Source organism: Chinchilla lanigera, unplaced genomic scaffold (assembly GCF_000276665.1).
Source record: "Chinchilla lanigera isolate Chin_1 unplaced genomic scaffold, ChiLan1.0 scaffold00054, whole genome shotgun sequence".
In the NCBI taxonomy this organism is placed as follows: domain Eukaryota; kingdom Metazoa; phylum Chordata; class Mammalia; order Rodentia; family Chinchillidae; genus Chinchilla; species Chinchilla lanigera.
In genome coordinates, this window is record NW_004955455.1 from 11,455,753 (window position 1) to 11,474,865 (window position 19,113).

A 19,113-nucleotide genomic window follows, 5' to 3' on the forward strand; every position below is an offset into this window, starting at 1 on the left:
TTTTTGGTTTTTCTCCAGTACCGGGAACCGAACTCACGACCTTGCGCTTGCCAGGCAGGCGCTTTGCCGCTGAGCTAAATCCCCAGCCCCAGGATGAGTTCTTTAGCAAGCAGCTCGTGGGACTTCAGGGGCGAGGTGCTCCAGGCTCTCTGCTCCTCTGCCCACTTTGGTTTGGGGATCCTGTGGCTTTGCTGCTCCATGGACTTGTACATACCAGCCTCTCTCCTGTGTGGACCCATAGCTATCGCCCCTGTCCTGCTGGATGCCCTGACGGACCCGTCAAGGAAGACCCAGAAGTGCCTGCAGACCCTGCTGGACACCAAGTTTGTCCACTTCATTGATGCTCCATCCCTTGCCCTCATCATGCCCATTGTCCAGAGAGCCTTCCAGGATCGCTCTACAGACACACGGAAGATGGCGGCGCAGATTATTGGCAACATGTACTCCCTGACAGACCAAAAGGTAGCGGCTTAGCTCGGGCTGGTGAGACAGACAAATAGCAGCTGGTTTAGGGTATGGAGTCCCTGCCCACAGCAGGTGGGAGGATGTAGGCACTGGTTCCTGGTTTTGACTTTTTGTTGTTTTATGCTGCTATGGCTTGAACCTAGGTCCTCCTGCATGCTAGACATGCGCTCTAACACTGAGCTACATTCCAAGTTTTATTCCCATGATTATGTTTTCAGGGGAAAATGGGCCATTTAGGTGGGAGATAGAAATTTGGTCTCTCTGGGCATCTTCCAGAACATGGTGGTTTTAGACTGATGTAGTTCTGTTTTGGTGCTTGACTGAGGCCCCTCACTGGGCCCTGTAACCTGACATGGAGAAAGAGCCCACCTTCTCCTTTGACTTTTCAGGAGTGTTGGTGAAACAGCTGCTACTTTTCCTCGTGATAGTCTTGTCTAGAGACTTCTATAAGCCTCCATGAGGAGTTGAGTCTAGTTTGGGAGCTTTGCTTTATTTGCTTTCAAGAACTTGCACATGTGATTTCACCACCAGTTCTGCTTTGATGAACAAAAGAAGTGAAAAGTTATGTCAATCCTAGAAAATTAAGGAAATTAAAGACATTTTTAAAACAAAAAATTATATACAGTCCCATAACACTAAAACAATTACTATAAATATTTTTAGATTCCGTTTAAAAAATTGCAGTGTATTTTCAAGTTATAGTTAACTTGCTCACAAAACTGAGTGTTTGTAATTATATCACAGTCCACCAAGTTTATATACCATAACTTATGTAATTCTGACATTGGTCACACAGTGTCCAAGGTTTTTTTTTTTAATGCTATTTTAAGGGCTGCTGCAGTGAGCATAAGGCATTTTCTATATTTAAAGTTGTTCCCTAAAACTGAAGGCTACACTAAGACACAAACATTTTGAGGTGAAAAAAGGAAGATGATAAGGAAATTCTAAAAGGAAAGGACCAGAAATATTTCATAAGGGCTCCAGGCCCTTGTCCTGAGAGAAGGTGTGTGGAGCTGGGCTTTGGTCTGTGTCTGGCAGCTGTGTTTCACCTGCTGGGGAGGGGCCACTAATCTTGTAGGTCTCCCTGAGCAGTTGCGTGGTGCCTTCAAGGCCAGGTCAGAGGGGAAGCTCTTTGCCAGTACCTGCGTGCTGTGAGCAGCCCAGTTTTTGTGCTTGAGGCCCCGCTGGTCCTCCCTGTCAGCAGAACAGAGTGATCAGGTGCACGGCGGAACTGGGTCTCGAGAAAGCAGGAGGTGGGCTGCACCTGAGCCTCCTCCCCTGTTGTTGCAGGACTTGGCCCCATACCTGCCCAGCGTGACACCTGGTCTCAAAGCCTCTCTTTTGGATCCCGTGCCTGAGGTGAGTCCAGGGTGGAGGAAGCTCACTCTTTTAGCTTGGTCTGCAGAAAACTGACTATTGGGAATTCTGCAGCACTTGTATGACTCTCAGGCAAAGGGAAGGAGGCTAGGGGTGCCTCATTGCCCCTGCTCGGCTACCTTATTGGGAGCTGCCTCTCCTTCTGTCCCTGTTAAGGTGCGGACAGTGTCTGCCAAGGCTCTTGGAGCCATGGTGAAAGGCATGGGGGAATCGTGCTTTGAGGACTTGCTACCATGGCTGATGGAGACACTGACCTATGAACAGAGCTCGGTGGATCGCTCAGGCGCTGCACAGGGTGAGGCTGAAGCAGGCCCAGAGGCCAGACCTCATGCCATCCAGGCACCCTCAGATCCAGTGAGTTCATCTGTTCTTGTGTCACAGGGTTGGCTGAGGTCATGGCCGGCTTGGGAGTGGAGAAGTTGGAGAAGCTGATGCCGGAAATTGTAGCTACTGCCAGCAAAGTGGACATTGCACCCCATGTCCGAGATGGCTACATCATGATGTTCAACTACCTGCCCATTACATTTGGGGACAAGTTCACCCCTTATGTGGGGCCCATCATCCCCTGTATTCTCAAAGTAGGTACCAATGATCTCACTGAGGATGGAAGACCTAAGGTGGGCAGGATGCCCCTGCTCTGTTGGAGAGGATAGGAGTCCCTATCCTGCCCTTCAGGGAGCCCCATTTCCTTTCGGTCAGGCTGCCCAGGCAGAGGCAGCCCTGGCTGACCCACTCTCTGCATGCCCAGGCTCTGGCTGACGAGAACGAGTTTGTGCGTGACACTGCTCTGCGTGCGGGCCAGCGGGTCATCTCCATGTACGCTGAGACAGCCATCGCGCTGCTGCTGCCCCAGCTGGAGCAAGGCCTTTTTGATGACCTCTGGAGAATACGGTGAGGATGTGGCTGACAGGCCTGCTGGGCCTGAGGTTTTTTTTTAGGAACTACAATTGAGAAATAAAGAGCAGAGGGGCTAGGGATTTAGCTCAGTGGCATGGCACCTGCCCGGCAAGCACAAGGTCGTGAGTTTGATTCCCAGTACCAGAAAAAAAAATAAAAGAGAAATAAAGAGCAGAATGTTGCCAAGACCTCTCTCAACTTTCTCTAGACCTTTCCTTTTGTCACCCTCCAGTTTCTTTTGAGATGGGTGTGGTATACACCTTTAATCCCAGTGCTTTGGGAGGCTGAGGCAAGGAAGGTGCTAAGTTTGAACCCAGCTAGAGCAACTTCATGATGTAGCAAGAGACCCTGTCTCAAAATAAAAAAGAAAGGACTGGGGATGTAGCTCAGTGTGAAGGCCCTGGGTTCAATGCCCCATACCAAAAAAAAAAAAAACACATTTAAGAGATAAGTACTTAGCTAAAACAACTAAAAAAAAAAAAAAAAAAAAGAAAAAGTAAAAAGAAAGAGAAAGAAAGAAAAAGAAGAATCGATTTTCCTACAGTTTGTGTTAAGATTTTAAATATGAATATTCTTCTTGAAATTGCATTTACTCATAGGAATTTATTTTAAGAATGTATTTGGTCAAGTGATTAAAGCTGGATGCAAAAGGATGTTTATTGCAGTATTGCTTATCATTTAGAAAATTAGAGGTTTGAGGGCCAGGGATATAGCTTAGTGGCACAAGTGCCTGCCTGGCAAGTGCAAGGTCCTGAGTTCAATTCTAGGTACCAAAAAAAAAGAGAGAATTAGAGGTTCCCATAAAAATCTCATAACACATCCACACAGTGGACTTTTGTTCAGACACTTCAGAGAATCGTAAAGGACTGTATTGAATAACCCAGGAAGCAGCTCAACCTGTCATTGACCAGACAGTGCAGGCTGTAGCCCAGCCACCTAGTCAGACCTTCTTTGCACATCGCATGGAGTGCGCATGTCTGTGTGTGGAGAAGTGGATGCTGGGAAGCATCTGTCTCAGAGTGGGTGTCTGGATAGTGGGCGTTGGGTGATTCTTTACATTCTTTCCTTCTGTATCTCTTAAATTTTCAGTTTGAATATGACTATTATTTTTTTTTCTTTTTTTTTTTGACTATTATTTTTCTAATCACTAAAAGCAGTTTTTTTGTTTGTTTGTTTGTTTTCCGGTATCAGGAATCAAACTCACCACCTTGTGCTTGCCAGGCAGGCGCTGTGCCGCTGAGCTAAATCCCCAGCCCCACTAAAAGCAATTTGAAGAGAAATAAAGTTGAAGAGAAATAAAATTCATCCTTCTTGGCCTCTCCAGGGTTCTATGCTTGTGATGTCCATATTCCTTGTTGCTGCCCTCACTCTCTTCTTTTTGTTTTTCAGTACTAGGTATTGAAGCCAGGATCTCACATGTTATAGGCGGGTGCTCTAGCTTTTTTTTTTTTTAGCCCTATTTTCAAATTTTGTTTTGAGACATGGTCTTACTTAGTGGCCCAGGCTGGCCTTGAACTTGAGATCCTCCTGCCTCAGCCTCCAGAGTAGCTAGGATTACAAGTGTGCACCACCATGCCTAGTTTCTTTTTATAATGTTTATTATGGAAATTTCACACATGCTTTAAAAAAATGTGGATTATTCTTTTTCCTTTTTTATTTTCTTCTCAGTGTAGTGCTAGGGTTTGAATCCTTGCCTTACACTTGGTAGAAAATTATCTGGACTCTTACATTTCCAAATAAGCACCATGAATATTTGGGGTGCATTCCAGTCTTCTGTGCAGTGCTGGGCTGTGCCCTGAGACTGTGTTCCTGAGACCGTGCCCCTTTTCTTGGTCTTTGCAGGTTCAGCTCTGTTCAGCTCCTTGGAGACCTCCTCTTCCATATCTCAGGGGTCACTGGAAAGATGACCACAGAAACCGCTTCTGAAGATGACAACTTTGGGACTGCTCAATCTAATAAGGTTGTGCCTAGCGTTGGTTTCCTCCCTGTGCTGATGGGAGGATACATCCTGGTGCCCATCTGTGTTCACCACCGTGTTCTCTGCCCCTTTCTGTGGACTGCAGGCAATCATCACTGCGCTCGGGGTTGATCGGCGGAACCGAGTACTGGCAGGGCTCTACATGGGCCGCTCAGACACCCAGCTTGTTGTGCGGCAGGCGTCCCTGCATGTCTGGAAGATTGTTGTTTCCAATACCCCTCGCACCTTGCGTGAGATCTTGCCCACTCTCTTTGGGCTGCTGCTGGGTTTCCTGGCCAGCACATGTGCAGACAAGAGAACAGTAAGTTTCCTGGGCCTTGCTGTGGCCCACCAGCCCCAGTGCCTCCTTGCAGAGCCTAAGGAGCTGCAAAGCCTGGGAGAGGGGTGACGGTCTCCTGTCTTAATAGAGGGACATTTATTTACTTAGTCATTTAACAAATATTTACTGTGTGTCTCACAGGGGCCTCGTACCTGGGATATAATGGAGAAGAAAGGCAGTCTCATTCCCTATGCTGCTCATCTGTAGTCTGGTTGAGCAGATGCATATTAGTCAGATAATCACACAAACAGATGTCAGATACAGCGGTGGCAAGTGCAAGTGCACTTACGCATGCTTATGGTCTGGGCACGTGGCCTAGCGAGGGCTCAGCAAAGACCTCTTAGAAGAAGTGATTCTTGAGGATGAAAGATGAGTGAGCACTAACCAAATAAGGAGATGGTGAGAGACTTCCACAGAGGGAATGGTACTTGAGATCCAAGGCTGGGGTGTGCCAGGTTCCCATGGTAGGCAGCACCAGGGCACCTGGGAAGGAGAGCAAGGCAGAGCAGCTGGAGTGAAGAATCAGGAAGGAACAAGTATGGTGGGAGAGAAGACTGGTGCACCAAGTGGGGACAGATGGCGTTCAGCGGTTGGGAGGGGGTGCCCAGTCTAGACTGATGATCCTGCTAGTGCTCTTTGGCGTACTTCTAGCCCCTGGCCTTGGCAAGCAAATTGTATATTTGGTGCTAAAGAAGAGTTTGCATGAAGCTCCAGAGAGGAGGTGGATTTTTTTTTTTCTTCTTCTTCCTTAAAGCATTTGTTCCAGATTCAACCCCCTGAGCAAGAGCACAGAGATAAGTTTTGGATGAGCCAGGGAAACTGGTTTGATCGTGCAGCGTATGATGTAGTTCATGTTCATATATAAGGTGCTGGCTCTTGCTTCAAGCTGTGTTGATGTGTGTGAAACAGAGTAGTTTGCTTTTGTGGTGTGTTTTGAGCACCCTGTGACTGAGAGCATTTGGGGGAAATTGAATGAGTGACTGAGATAAAGCCTAGGAGGCTCCAGGATCCTCATTCTGGTCCTCTGGGTACCTTGGTGTTGCCAGGAGTTGATGTTCTGATTTGATCTCTGCTAACAGATTGCGGCAAGGACATTGGGAGACCTCGTCCGGAAGCTAGGGGAGAAAATCCTCCCTGAGATCATCCCCATCCTTGAAGAAGGCCTCAGGTCTCAGAAGAGCGATGAGAGACAGGGTGTGTGCATTGGGCTGAGCGAGATCATGAAGTCCACCAGCCGGGATGCCGTGAGTATCTTCATAGAGTCCCGCAGATGGTGTACCTGAAGGTGTCTGACTGAGAGGTCAGGGGGATGTCACAGAAGCCCTGCCCTCGGGGACACATGGGCCTCACTCTGGAGGGCGCTGTTGGCAGCAGGTTACTGGCTGAGCCACATGTGGACTTGTTTCCTTCACGGCTTTGCTGTCAGTTTTGTAGGCTAAGAGCTAAGCAGTTTGGATGCCTCCTGAAGTAGCCTTTGGAAACTAGAGATGACTTTCTCATCACTCGTTAGGTTGCTGCAGATCAGTCTCTTCTGTGTCACTCTACCAATTAGATTAAAATGTGTGGTGCCTCTTTCGTGGGAAAGGGGGCTGTGCGTGAGTACAAGTGCAGAGTGTGGCAGGGAGCAGGAGGGGTAAGTACTCATTCTTAGGAGAGGAGGAGGGAAGTGTTTAACTACCTGGTGGGTGGAAATGTATTGTCTGTAACAGTACTTCTGTTTCCATAGTAGCAACATAAAGGATTTGGAGTACTTTCTTTCTAAGGATTGACCTTATTTCTAAGGTCATTGATCCTTGAAACACTTGCAGCAAGTAGACTGGGAATGCTTTCAAGTTGGATAGTATGGAAGTGCGTAAGTAGATGGCCAGTTAGAAATGGAAGCAGGTAGCCAGCTGCTTAGCGTGAACACCTAGCCTGGTTACTAGCTGCATCTCCTCCAGGAGTAGGCCTTGCATTCATTCATTCATTCATTTATTTCTATCTCCATTTGGCAAAGTATCAAAAGAAATTCTGTCACCAGAAGACTTGGGAATAATTGAGTAGTTCCTGAGTCCTCAGAGGCTGCATCGCCACGCTCAGAAGCCCCACAGTCCAGTGGTGATGCTGGCACAGCAGTCAGTCAGTAGAACTCAGTGAGTTTTACTGTGGTGGGATTGGTTGTCCAGGGGCAGAACCATCACTGGGCTGTTACACCCTTCATAGAGGGGGAGGTATTTGGTGGGAAGCTTGAAGAAAGACTGGAAATTTCCCAAGAGAATGGACAAATGAAGGAGTCTAGGGAGAAGAGGGGCTAGATCCTGCAGTCCTTGCTCTGGAAGGAATTAGGAGCTCCTATAGAAGACGAGAAATGTCTGGAGAACTCTCCAGGACAGTGGAGAACTTCGTTGTTAGTCTTTGTGAGGGATTCATGGGGGGTTTATAACAGATCTTCTCTGTTTTTTGTATTTCAGTATTTTCACAACAGAGTTAGGTTAACCAAAAAGTCCTGTAGAGGGAGTTGCGGCTTGGCTGGGTTGGCGTCCCTGGCCTGTGACCCCTTGTTTGCTGCTGCTCCGTTTGGGCTTTTCCTTATTGGTACACCCTTGCTTGCACTGTTGCAGGTACTGTATTTCTCGGAATCCCTCGTGCCCACAGCAAGGAAGGCTTTGTGTGACCCCTTGGAGGAGGTCCGAGAGGCGGCAGCCAAGACCTTTGAGCAGCTGCACTCCACCATTGGCCACCAGGCCCTGGAGGACATCCTCCCGTTTTTACTGAAGCAGCTGGTGAGTGGATCTGCCACACACCTACCAACATGGCTGTTACTGCCTCTAGCAGCAGAATGTGAGAAGTGACTGCCAGGGCAGTCAGCGTGTGGGCCCTTTGAGGGGAGTGGGGGTAGCTAGAGCAGATTTGGCTTGGGCCTCTCCTTAGACAGTAAGTATATGGATGCAGTGAAAGGCAAGAAGGCAGGCAGAGAAGGTGGCGTGCAGTGGCCGGCCAGTTCAGACAACAGAGAAGTGGCAGGAGCCAGCTTCTCAGTGTTGTCCCCAATGTCCCTCTTCAGGATGATGAGGAGGTATCCGAATTCGCCTTGGATGGTCTGAAGCAAGTTATGGCCATTAAGAGTCGTGTGGTGCTGCCCTACCTCGTGCCCAAGGTAAACCCCAACATGGTAAACACTCTGTTTACAGAGCCACACTGTTATTCCCGAGTCTGCTGTGAAGGCCAGTTCTGAACATAGCTGTTGGGAGGGTGGAGGTACAGTGGGCAGGACACTCTTCCCTTGTCCGCCAAGATACGCCTGAGTAGGCCCTCCTCTCTGAGCAGGGACACAAGGGACACTCCCTCGCTCGCCCCTCTGTTCCCAGAGCCCGTTGCTGGGCCGGACTCTGAGCAGGTGCGGTATTCATCAAGTTGATCTTGTTCCTCATTCTTCCAGTTGACAACACCACCTGTCAATACGCGGGTGCTGGCTTTCCTTTCGTCTGTGGCAGGTGACGCTCTGACCCGTCATCTTGGTGTGATCCTTCCTGCAGTCATGTTAGCCCTGAAGGAGAAGCTCGGGACTCCAGATGAGCAGCTGGTAAGGTGGTCGTGTTCACTCCCATCACTTTCTAACGGTCAGCCTCTCCTGCCTGTGAGGGTCAGTGCTCAGCGTGCACGTTCCCTGTGGCTTTCAGGAGATGGCCAATTGTCAGGCTGTGATCCTCTCAGTAGAAGATGACACTGGGCACCGGATCATTATTGAAGACCTTTTGGAAGCCACCCGAAGCCCTGAGGTGGGCATGAGGCAGGCTGCTGCCATCATCCTCAACATCTACTGCTCCCGCTCCAAGGCCGACTACACGAGCCACCTGCGGAGCCTGGTCTCAGGCCTGATCCGCCTCTTCAACGACTCAAACCCTGTGGTTCTGGAAGAGAGCTGGGATGCCCTAAATGCCATCACCAAGGTGAGGGGACCACTAACTCCACAACCAGCTTTTGATTGGAGAAGTCCCATATATTTGTGTCCTTTTCTTTGTTTTTGAGTTGGGGTCTTGCTGTGTTGCCCAGTCTAGTCTGGAACTCCTGGGCTCGAGCGACCCTCCTGCCCCAGCCTTCCATGTGCTGAGACTACAGGCATGTGCCACCACACCTGGCTGAAAATTCCAACCATTTGTAAGACTAGATTGTGACAGGAACACTCCATGTCCCTGTCACTCAGCTTCAGTGCTGACTCTCCTGTGGCCGGTCTTGCTCATCCCCCTCGCTGTGTTGTTTTGAAGCAGTCTTGAGAGGAAAGGCTGCACATCATCACTGTTCCTTTTGGATTTTCACAGAAATTGGATGCTGGCAACCAGTTGGCGCTGATTGAAGAGCTGCACAAAGAAATCCGGTTCATTGGCAACGAGAGCAAAGGCGAGCATGTTCCAGGCTTCTGCCTCCCAAAGAAGGTAAGCAGGGCTTGGTGGCCAGGGTGCTCGGGAATGCGGCCTTCGTGCACCTTCACCTCCAGCTCAGGTCCACAGTGGGACCACCGGAATAGTGGTGGATGGGTCTGACTTCATGCTGCGCGTGCTCTTCAGCACATCACAAACAGCATGCTTCTGCCTTGGTGGCTAGATACGGGGGTCGGGAGTATGTTGTCCTTGGTTTAAGCTGTGGTGGTCAGCTCAGCCAGAGCAAGTGGCTCACCGAGGTGGTAGCTGCTTGTTACCTCTGTGTGTGTGGACCTGTTGGGGCCCTCGACCTAAGATGCAGCCCATCACCGTCTCTCGTGGGGCTGACAGTGTTGGTTGTAGGGAGCACCTTGCATGGGAAACACATGGGCTCAGAGCCTTGGACCTTGGGCTCTCAGCTGTGGTTCTCTTTTTAGGGAGTAACTTCCATCCTTCCTGTGTTGCGGGAAGGAGTCCTCACTGGGAGCCCCGAGCAAAAGGAGGAAGCTGCCAAGGCCTTAGGCTTAGTGATCCGCCTGACCTCGGCTGATGCCCTGAGGCCCTCTGTGGTTAGCATCACTGGCCCTCTAATTCGCATCCTGGGGGACCGGTTCAGCTGGAACGTGAAGGCGGCTCTGCTCGAGACACTGAGCCTTTTGCTGGCTAAGGTGAGCACCAGTGATCTGCAGGAGACTGACACTGACCCGGGTATCCTGTGGCAGCAGGTGAGGCTTTATTATGGAGACACAGCATCGCGGAGGGAGTTGAGCCCTCAGCCTCCAGGTACACTATATATGGTTCAGTGCCAAGTCCCCCTTTCAGTACTCTGTGTCCAGAAGGACCGTGGGAAAGCCATGTCACCTCTCCCTGAGCCTGCGTGCTCACCTGTGAGATCTGTAATGCTACCTGCTTCCTGAGGGACTGCTACGTGTGGGGAGGAAGTGAAATGACATCAGGCACAATGCCTGGCACACTAAGCACTCAGGACATAGAAATTGTGATTAATTTGAGTAATCACTGCTTCAGAGGAAAAAACTCAGGACCACAGAAATAGAAATAGTTGTTTAAAATTATTTTAGGCTGGGTATGGTGGTGCATGCCTGTAATCCAAGCGCTTGGGTGGCTGAAGCAGGAGGATCACTGTGAGTTCTGGGCTACATAGTGAGTTCAAGGCCAGCCTGAACTGTATAGCAAGACCTTGTCTCAAAAAACAAAAAATAAATAAATAAAGTTACTTCAGCATTTGTTATGGCCTCATAAAAGGAGATGCAAAGAATCTGATGAGTGAATGAAACATCTGAGAAAACTAAAATGACTTTTCCCCCCAAAGTATAATGAGCAATGATGTAATATAGGAACCATTTCTGATACTTTACAGAGCAATAATTAAGCTCCTTAGACTTAAAAAAGTACAGAGCTAAGATTTATTGTTTAAAAACAAAAAATTCTCATCAGATTGGAAGTAAATGCATAACTAAGATTTGTAGCTTTTCCTTCTGAAGTGTGTATTTTGAACTTCTCAGCTTCCATATGAGATTGTGAATATCATCCTCTTTTTGTGGAAAATTGACTCTTTAAAAGAAAAAATAGGCATGGTGGTGCATGCCTGTAATCCCAGCAGATTGAGAGGCTGAGGCAGGCGAATTACTTTGAGTTAGAGGTCAGCATGAGGTACATAGTTCAAAGCCAGCCTGAACTACATAGTGAGACCCTGTCTTGAAAGAACGAACGAACGAACGAACGAACGAACGAACGAACGAACGAAGAGTGAAAGGGGCCAGGGGTATAGCTCAGTGGCACAGCGCCTGCCTCACAAGCACAAGGTCTTAACTTCGATTTCTGGTACCAAAAAAAAACAGAAGGAAGAAAGAAAAAAAAAAAAAATAAGCCAGGTGTACTGCCACATGCCTATAATCCCAGCATTGTGAGGAGCTGAGACAGGTGGATCCCAGATGTGAGCCTAGCCTGGGCAACATAGTGACTTTGCAAGACCCTGCCTCAAAATAAAAAAGGGCCGGCAGTATAGCTCTGTGGTTCCATGGCCCTTGGTTCCATGTATGTGGGGGAATGTGTTACCTTCACCTGCATTCTGCGCTGTTTTTTTTTCGTGTTAACTCGAGACACACATGGAGGTTTTATTATGGAGCCCCTTTCTTCATGGGGCCTTTCCCTCACCCAGGAGGCAGATGTCACCCTGGGGCTGGAAGCTTCTCAGATTTACCGGCTTCCCCTACGGCGTGCCACAGGGCAGCCTGCGTATTCACCCAAGTCCAGTATTTCCAGACTACCATTGGTATTAGACTCGCCAGACAGCCACTGTGTTTCCTATTTAATAAGAAGTAAACTTTATTCCTCATTTCATCTATATTTTATCAAAAGTGTACCTGTTTTTCTGCATGGCCAGGGACGGAGCTGGATTTGTAATAGGCGGGCATATAGGGAGGACCCTCTGAGGTCATCGTTCTGGGGACTCTGTGCTCGGTGGCGCTTGCTGTAACACAGCTAGTGCATCTCCCTATCTTGTGTAACTGCTTCAGCACTGCCACCCTCTGCCTGCCTGCCCTACTCTTTCCATGAGTCATAGGAAGCTTTGAGTTGCTTGTCTTTGTCTCATTATGGCTGGGACCACTGTAACACAGCTCTCTCTGACTGGCTGCTGCAGTGACTATTCTCCTCCTTCTCGTCTCAGTTCAGGGAAGGATTCTGGAAACAGATGAGGAGGCTGAGCAGAGCCTGTCTATACCTGGCTCTTCTTTCTTATGGGCTGTCTGTTCCTAAGCCATGTGTGAGAGGTGGTTTATGGTGATTTGCTTTCATGTCTTTGATACACCATGGCCTGGGGTCCTCTACAATTGTAATTTTCAGATGTGGGCTTCTCCCTCAGGTTGGGATTGCCCTGAAGCCCTTCCTGCCCCAGCTGCAGACGACCTTCACCAAAGCCCTGCAGGACTCCAACCGGGGTGTGCGCCTAAAGGCTGCTGATGCGCTGGGGAAGCTCATTTCCATCCATATCAAGGTGGATCCTCTCTTCACAGAGCTGCTCAATGGAATCCGGGTCATGGAGGACCCTGGTGTCAGGTGAGGTGCTGCTAAAGGTGTGCTGCAGCCCCAAGGAGGCCAGGCAGCTGCTCCAGGCTGCACTTGTGCATGCGGGAAGGCAGTGGTGGGGGACAGCCGAAGGCTAAGTCAATGTTGGTTCCGTAGGGACACTATGCTGCAGGCCCTGAGGTTTGTGATTCAGGGAGCAGGTGCTAAAGTGGATGCCATCATTCGGAAAAACATCGTCTCACTCCTGCTGAGCATGCTGGGGCACGATGAGGTATGGCTGTGGGGGTGCCTGAGTTGTGGGGAGTTCCACCGGTTTGCCATCTCCCCTGGTCAGCTTCTCTGTATGTGTCAGAAGTTAATACAGCTGGCAGCTGGTCAGGAGTAATCTTTCTGGTGCTTGTAGCCCTCCACAGTTTACTGAGCATTTTCTTGAGGGAGTCAAGCAGGTAACTTTGATAATGCTGGTTTTGTAGTTTTTATTTTGTCCTTGGGATCAAACTCAGGGCCTCATGCATGTCATATGTGCTGTACCACCAAGCCTTATGATTCTGTTTTATATATAAGGCAAAGTAAGGTTTGTAAAGTACCAGATCTCTCACCAGTTTGCACTGTGACCTTAATTCACTTTCCTTCGCTGCCCCTCATTTCCTCCTTTGTAAAAACAAAGAGGTTCACAGATTGGTCCACAAGCTTAAGGGCTATACCCATAGGTGAATAAGCCCTCGTGGTCATAAACCTCAAGAAATTGAACATCTCTCTAGTATATTTCCAAATGGGGGATCCTGGCACTGTTTTGGTGAGTGCGTCTTATCTCAGGCCACACTATCAAGTGGTAGACTCAAACCTGAATCTGGGCCTGTGATTCCTGGTTTTGCCCAATTCTGCTTGCCCTGTCTGGTCCAGAAACATTGTTAAGTCCCCTTAGCTTCCCAGGCTTCCCAGCAGGGAGCAGGTCAGCAGGAGGTGGGGGAGGTGAGTCCCTGGATTAGGGCTTTCTCTTTTCCCTCTCACAGATGGCCCTCTGTTGTGCTGGCCTAATTTACATGTGTAGCGCTAATCTTAGGAGACAGAGGGCCCTTGGGTGTGTGTGGTTTCACACTTCATTGTGTGCAGACACCTGGGGCCACGGATGCTGCTGTGCTTGTCACATTGTATGGGTCTGGTTCCGAGCCTCAGCCACTCCTCTGCCCACAGCCCCTGGCATCTGTGGGTACGGATGGGAGTGTCCTTCCATCACTCCCTTTTCTGGTCACAGTCTACTAGGGTTTTCATAGGTTCATGAATAGGGCAAGCAAAAGTATTTTTTAAAATTTGCATTTTACCACAGCAGAGCTTAAATGAAGTCACATTTGAGAGAATGGTGTCAAAGCCAGCTTTTGGCCTTGCTTAGAACTTTGACTTCAACTTAAAACTCAGAGGCCCACACTGCTGGTGATTCAGAATGCCGGCCTGGCATTAGCTTTCCCAAAAGTTTCTGGTTGCTTGGTTTGGAGAGATATATCAGGTTGGTACTTATTAGTCATAGAGCACATAACTTAAAATCCCCCTCTCAGTATTCCAGGGACAGCAGCAAGGAGTGGTCTATGTACCTGGCCTGGATTTTGATGGAAAATGCTTGCCTTTCCCCATCTTCTTTGGGTTGAATATGGACTTCATTTTCACTTCTAGGACAAATGCAAATTATTTAGGGCACTGCTAAGTAGAGATAGCAGGGAGTCATTCTGGACCTAAGATGACACAGAGTTGTGGTGGGGAAAGTTGCTCAGAGTGGCTGTCTAGCCGGCTTCCCAGGTGGCTGTGGGCAGGTGGCTTCCTTCTCTGTGTCAGGGTCTTTCCCAGCTGTGTCCCTTCTGTGTGACAGGGCTGTTGATAGTAACTGAGGTACAGATGTAAAGCATTCAGATTTCCGCAGAAGAAAGGTGCTATGTAAATATGGTTATTATTGCTATTGTGATGATCATTACCATATGCGCACACACTGGAGTTTTCTATAATTAAGTGCTGGACGTGTAATTTTTAACTCCCCACCAAGTGGCAGGCACAGTGAATGGCAGTCCCAATCCGGTACCGGGAACACAAGTGTCCGGAGTGAGGACAGGGATAATACCTCCTGCTGTCTTCTCTGCCCTCCCTCCCGGGCTCCCCATTGCTTCTTACCCTTGTTGTGGGGGCTCATCGTATTGTGGGGACCCAAGGTATTGTGGGGGCTCGTGGTATTGTGCAGCCAGTCACTCCCCTTTCTGCTCTGTCAGGACAACACTCGGATATCCTCTGCTGGGTGCCTGGGCGAGCTCTGTGCCTTTTTGACGGAAGAGGAGCTTAGTACTGTCCTTCAACAGTACTTGCTGGGTAGGTCTTTTGTATGGGGGAGGGGTGCGTTCCCTGCAGGGACTTGGGCCCCTCAGCTCTTCAGGAGAGGCCCTGGGCACCTGTTTCCCTTCCCCTTCTGAAGATCTCCTAGCACCTTGACTACCCTTTCTTTGGGAATTCAGCTGCTGAAACATTGGAGTTTCCAGTGGTCCTTTGTCCTTGAGTGTCTCTGCCCTGAGAACATGGTCACCATATGGGAGTGGTTTGTGAGACCTCTTTATCACATTGGGGAACTTATGCTGTGTAAAGCAGGGAGGTTGTATACAGTGTGGTCTGGGGTTACCATTGTGCCCAAGTCGGCACCCTGGTCCTGGTGGGGGAATGACAGCTACGATGGCATGGGTGAAGGTATGCTGCTGTGAAGTGCAGGTTAACCCTGGGTGTGTCCTTCCATCAGCGGACGTGTCTGGCATTGATTGGATGGTTCGCCACGGCCGGAGCCTGGCACTCTCTGTGGCTGTGAATGTGGCTCCCCGTAGACTCTGTACAGGCAGATACAGCACTGAAGTTCAGGACATGATCCTCAGCAATGCTGTGGCAGACAGGGTAAGGCTCTCACAGGGTAAGAGCTGTGCTTGTCCTCCCCTCCCCTAGCCAGAACTCCACAGCATCACTTTGCGGACCAGTCACATGGGAACCTCTCTAGCTGGGTGCTCAGTGGCCTAGGTTCTAGTTTCGTCCTGGCTGGTAACTTGCTGTGGGACCAGCACTTGATTCCTTTGGACTCCAGTTGCATCATTTAAACAATGAAGGCTCAGGGTTGGAAGATGTAGCTGTTCCCTCTTGGTGAGAGGGGGAATTTTTGGGAATTGGTGACTTTTTCTACCCAGTTACAGGGCAACCCTTCGGAGAGCTATTGAAGAGCCTTTGGTGTGCAGAACTAAAGGATGAGGGGTAGAGAAGGGTCCTGAACGTTCCTGGGAGAGGGGTTCTCACCTGGCTCTGCAGCCGCAGGAGGGAGCAGGATGCCTTTGTGCTGTCTCACTCTTGGCGTTTCTCCATAGATCCCCATTGCCGTGAGTGGGGTCCGGGGCATGGGCTTCCTCATGAAGTACCACATTGAGACTGGAGCAGGACAGTTGCCAGCAAAACTCTCCAGCCTGTTCGTTAAGGTGAGTAGGGGCAGGGACTGACTGCGCCTGGCTTCTGAGGCAGCCCCCATGCCTAGAGAACACTGACCTTTGACTAGTTGGGATCCAGTTCTCTGTGGATGCCTCCAGAAGATCTGGAAGCTCAGGAATGGAGGGCAAAAGTCAGGGTCAGACCTGGGTTCAAATCTTTTTTTTTTCTCAGTACTGGGTTTTGAAACTAGGCTCTTCACACCAAGCTATACCCCCAGCCGTTTTTTAAATTTAAATTTTTGGTGGGGAGGGTGGAGACAGGGTCTCACTGTGTAGTGTAGGCTGGCCTTGAACTAACTTATGTAGCCCAAGCTGGCCTCAGACTCAAGGCGATCCTCCTGTTTTAGCCTCCCAAGTGGTGGGATTAGAGGCAGACGTCACCAGGCCCAGCTCTTAATTTTAAGTTTTTTGAGATAGGGTCTTACTATCTAAGAGAGTTCAGGCTGACCTTAAACTCACTGTGTAGCGCACTCTGGCGTTAAACTCGTGATGATCTTCCTATCTCAGCCTCCCAAGTGCTGGGATTATAGGTGTGTGCTACCATGCCTGGCCCTTTATTTCAAATCTTTCTTTTATTTTGAGACAGAGTTTCAATAAGTGCTAGGTGGTTAAATTGCCCAGGCTAGGTTTAAATTTGAGATCCTTCACAGCCTCCTGGAGTGCTGCGATGACAGGTGTGTGCTGGGATGACAGGTGTGTGCCCCATGCCAGCTCAGATCTTAAGTCTTCTCATTGTGCTGCTTCTCCATAGCTGTGGCAGCACTTATTAGTGTGGTTATTATGTCAGTTCCTAATAAGACAAGCCAGGGAGTCTGACATCGGGGCTCCTACAGCCTGTGTGATAAAGCTCACTTCTCAAACATTAATGTGCATAGAAATCAGACGCAAATTCTGCATTGTAATGAAATGGGACCACGCTGGAGACTACCTGTGGAACCAGCTCCCAGGCAATAGCAATACTGCTGTGCATGGACCTTGCTCTGTATAATGAGATTCCAAAGGGGTCCACCTCACTATACACACCTTGAGTTTCCAGAGGGCCTGTTTCAATTTTGTGTGTGTGTGCGCGCATGCACCAGCCTGCATTCACTTGTTAATACAGCATTTATTTACTGAGTACCTACTGTGCACCCTAGTGGGCTAGACCAGTGACAGCAAGCTTTCTAGAGCTTTCAGTGACATAAACAAATTGCTGTGGCACATATGCTATAGGTTTGCCACCACTGGGCTAGACCCTGAAGGAATAGAGACAGACAAGGCAGATATGACCTCTGGAGCCCACAGTTCAGGCCCTGATTTATGCAGTCTTCATTCTTTGGAGGATGAGAAGGAACCAGTTAGGTGGGCAGCCAGGGCCAGGCACACCCGAGGCAGTGGAATCAACTAGAGCAGAGCCCTGGGCAGGAAGGCGCATGGCTTGTTGGAGGAAGTGAAACCTCTGTTGGAGGCAGGAATAGTGAGCCAAGAGGGAGAGAGATGAGATGGAGGTGGTGGAGGGGCCGAATCGCCCTTCACCATCATGAGGGTGGGAGGGGCCGCGTTGGAAGAGAGCCGTGGAGTCACCCATGTTGAAAGGAGTCCGGGCTTCTTGAGAAACAGACTACGCGTGCCTGTCTGCTCCTCTTCACAGAGTCTGCAGAACCCATCCAGTGACATCAGGCTGGTGGCTGAGAAGATGATCTGGTGGGCAAATAAGGACCCACTGCCTCCCCTGGACCCCCAGGCCATTAAGCCCATCCTGAAGGCTCTTCTTGACAACACCAAGGATAAGAACACTGTTGTGAGGGCCTACAGCGACCAGGCGATTGTCAACCTGCTTAAGATGAGGCAGGGGGAGGAGCTGTTTCAGGTGGGAGCCTGGGTCTGGGGGCGCCCAGGGCTCTCCCTCGGCATCTGTCTTGCTTTTCTTCTGTGTGCCAGTGCTTAGCCCCATTCTCGTCTCTGTAACCTTGTGTGTATTAGCTTTGAGGGGCAGGTTGAGGCTCAGGTGAATGGCGTAGTGCTGAAAACACATTTACTGTGGTTTTCAGACTCCTTTTGGCAACAGAAGACCTTTCCTCAATCCCCCACAGGAGCCAAGCCTGTGCTTTAGATCCCAGTAGGACTGCCCTGAGATGCTCAGAAACCTGTTCCCTCAGCTCCAGTAGCCTTATAGGCACTGAAAACTGTAACTTCTGCTCGCCTCAGCTCAGGGAAAGCAAAATGAGTACTTTCTGGACTGCCGTGAACCCATCTGATTCTTGTCACATTCCACCTCTGGTTGTAGTCCTGAGGTTAGCATCCGTCTTTGTCTTGATTTGACTAGGAAATCTGAAGGCCTGTCTTCTCTGTCTCCTCATCCCCTTCCTTCCCCACAGGCCCTCTCCAAGATCCTAGATGTGGCCAGCTTGGAGGCCCTGAATGAGTGCAACCGAAGGTCCCTGAAGAAGCTGGCCAGCCAAGCCGACTCCACCGAGCAGGTGGACGACACCATTCTGACGTGATCAGCCTGTGCCCTCTTGCACCTGCAGCTCCACATCGTTGTTCACTGTTTTCATTTTTGAAAATACGTTTGTTCCAATGGGGAGCTGAGAAGATGGCATTTCTGAAAGTATTTTAATATATCAACCAACCACAGCCAAAGCCTTAAATCAAACCCACACACAACTGAAGATTGCCTCCTCCATCTTCCACCCTTTTCTTTGGAGAAGAGAAGGAAAAGCACATTCATAAATAAGCCTTGGTGAATGGCAGCCCAGGGCCCGCCATCCAGCTCAGCACAGCCAGGTCCAGGACAGTCTGTGTCCTCAATTTCAGGTTCCTCCTCACCTGTGCTTGAGCTCTGGTTCAAGAGCTGGCGCTGCCAACCTCTGCCTAGATCCTGAGCAGGGCACAGAACTGCAGAGCCCTGCCCCGTGTGGTGTCTTGGCTTGGCTTTTCAATGTTGTGTAGCCTGACTAGCTCTGACCCCTGCTGGGGGAAGGTGATACCTACACAGCTCTGGCAGTTCCCCGGTCTGGGAGGGGATGGGTTCAGTGCAGGTCGTTTAAAGGAGGAATGTTTAATAAAGGCTTTGATTTACTCATTAGTAAGGTGTTTATAATCTCCAAACATCTGTTAAATATGAAGCTTCCTGTATCAGGAATAAGGAAAAGTCTGCAA

At 49.5% G+C, this 19,113-nt stretch overlaps 1 protein-coding gene across 1 annotated transcript in view; it reads left to right on the forward strand.

Annotated features, from left to right (window-relative positions):
* Gcn1 (GCN1 eIF2 alpha kinase activator homolog) overlaps nt 1-19,039 on the forward strand; it is a gene marked incomplete at its 5' end in the record, with an annotated part of 58,570 nt that extends 39,531 nt beyond the window's left edge. Inside the window, 21 exon segments of the mRNA XM_013520334.1 lie at nt 242-462; nt 1,756-1,824; nt 1,999-2,137; nt 2,224-2,420; nt 2,591-2,733; nt 4,582-4,699; nt 4,803-5,018; nt 6,116-6,280; nt 7,637-7,798; nt 8,080-8,172; nt 8,455-8,598; nt 8,696-8,965; nt 9,335-9,448; nt 9,871-10,101; nt 12,318-12,511; nt 12,638-12,752; nt 14,734-14,830; nt 15,249-15,397; nt 15,856-15,963; nt 17,603-17,821; nt 18,330-19,039. Of these exon segments, the coding sequence (XP_013375788.1) occupies nt 242-462; nt 1,756-1,824; nt 1,999-2,137; nt 2,224-2,420; nt 2,591-2,733; nt 4,582-4,699; nt 4,803-5,018; nt 6,116-6,280; nt 7,637-7,798; nt 8,080-8,172; nt 8,455-8,598; nt 8,696-8,965; nt 9,335-9,448; nt 9,871-10,101; nt 12,318-12,511; nt 12,638-12,752; nt 14,734-14,830; nt 15,249-15,397; nt 15,856-15,963; nt 17,603-17,821; nt 18,330-18,455 (3,290 nt within the window).
* Nucleotides 19,040-19,113: the final 74 nt, after the last annotated feature.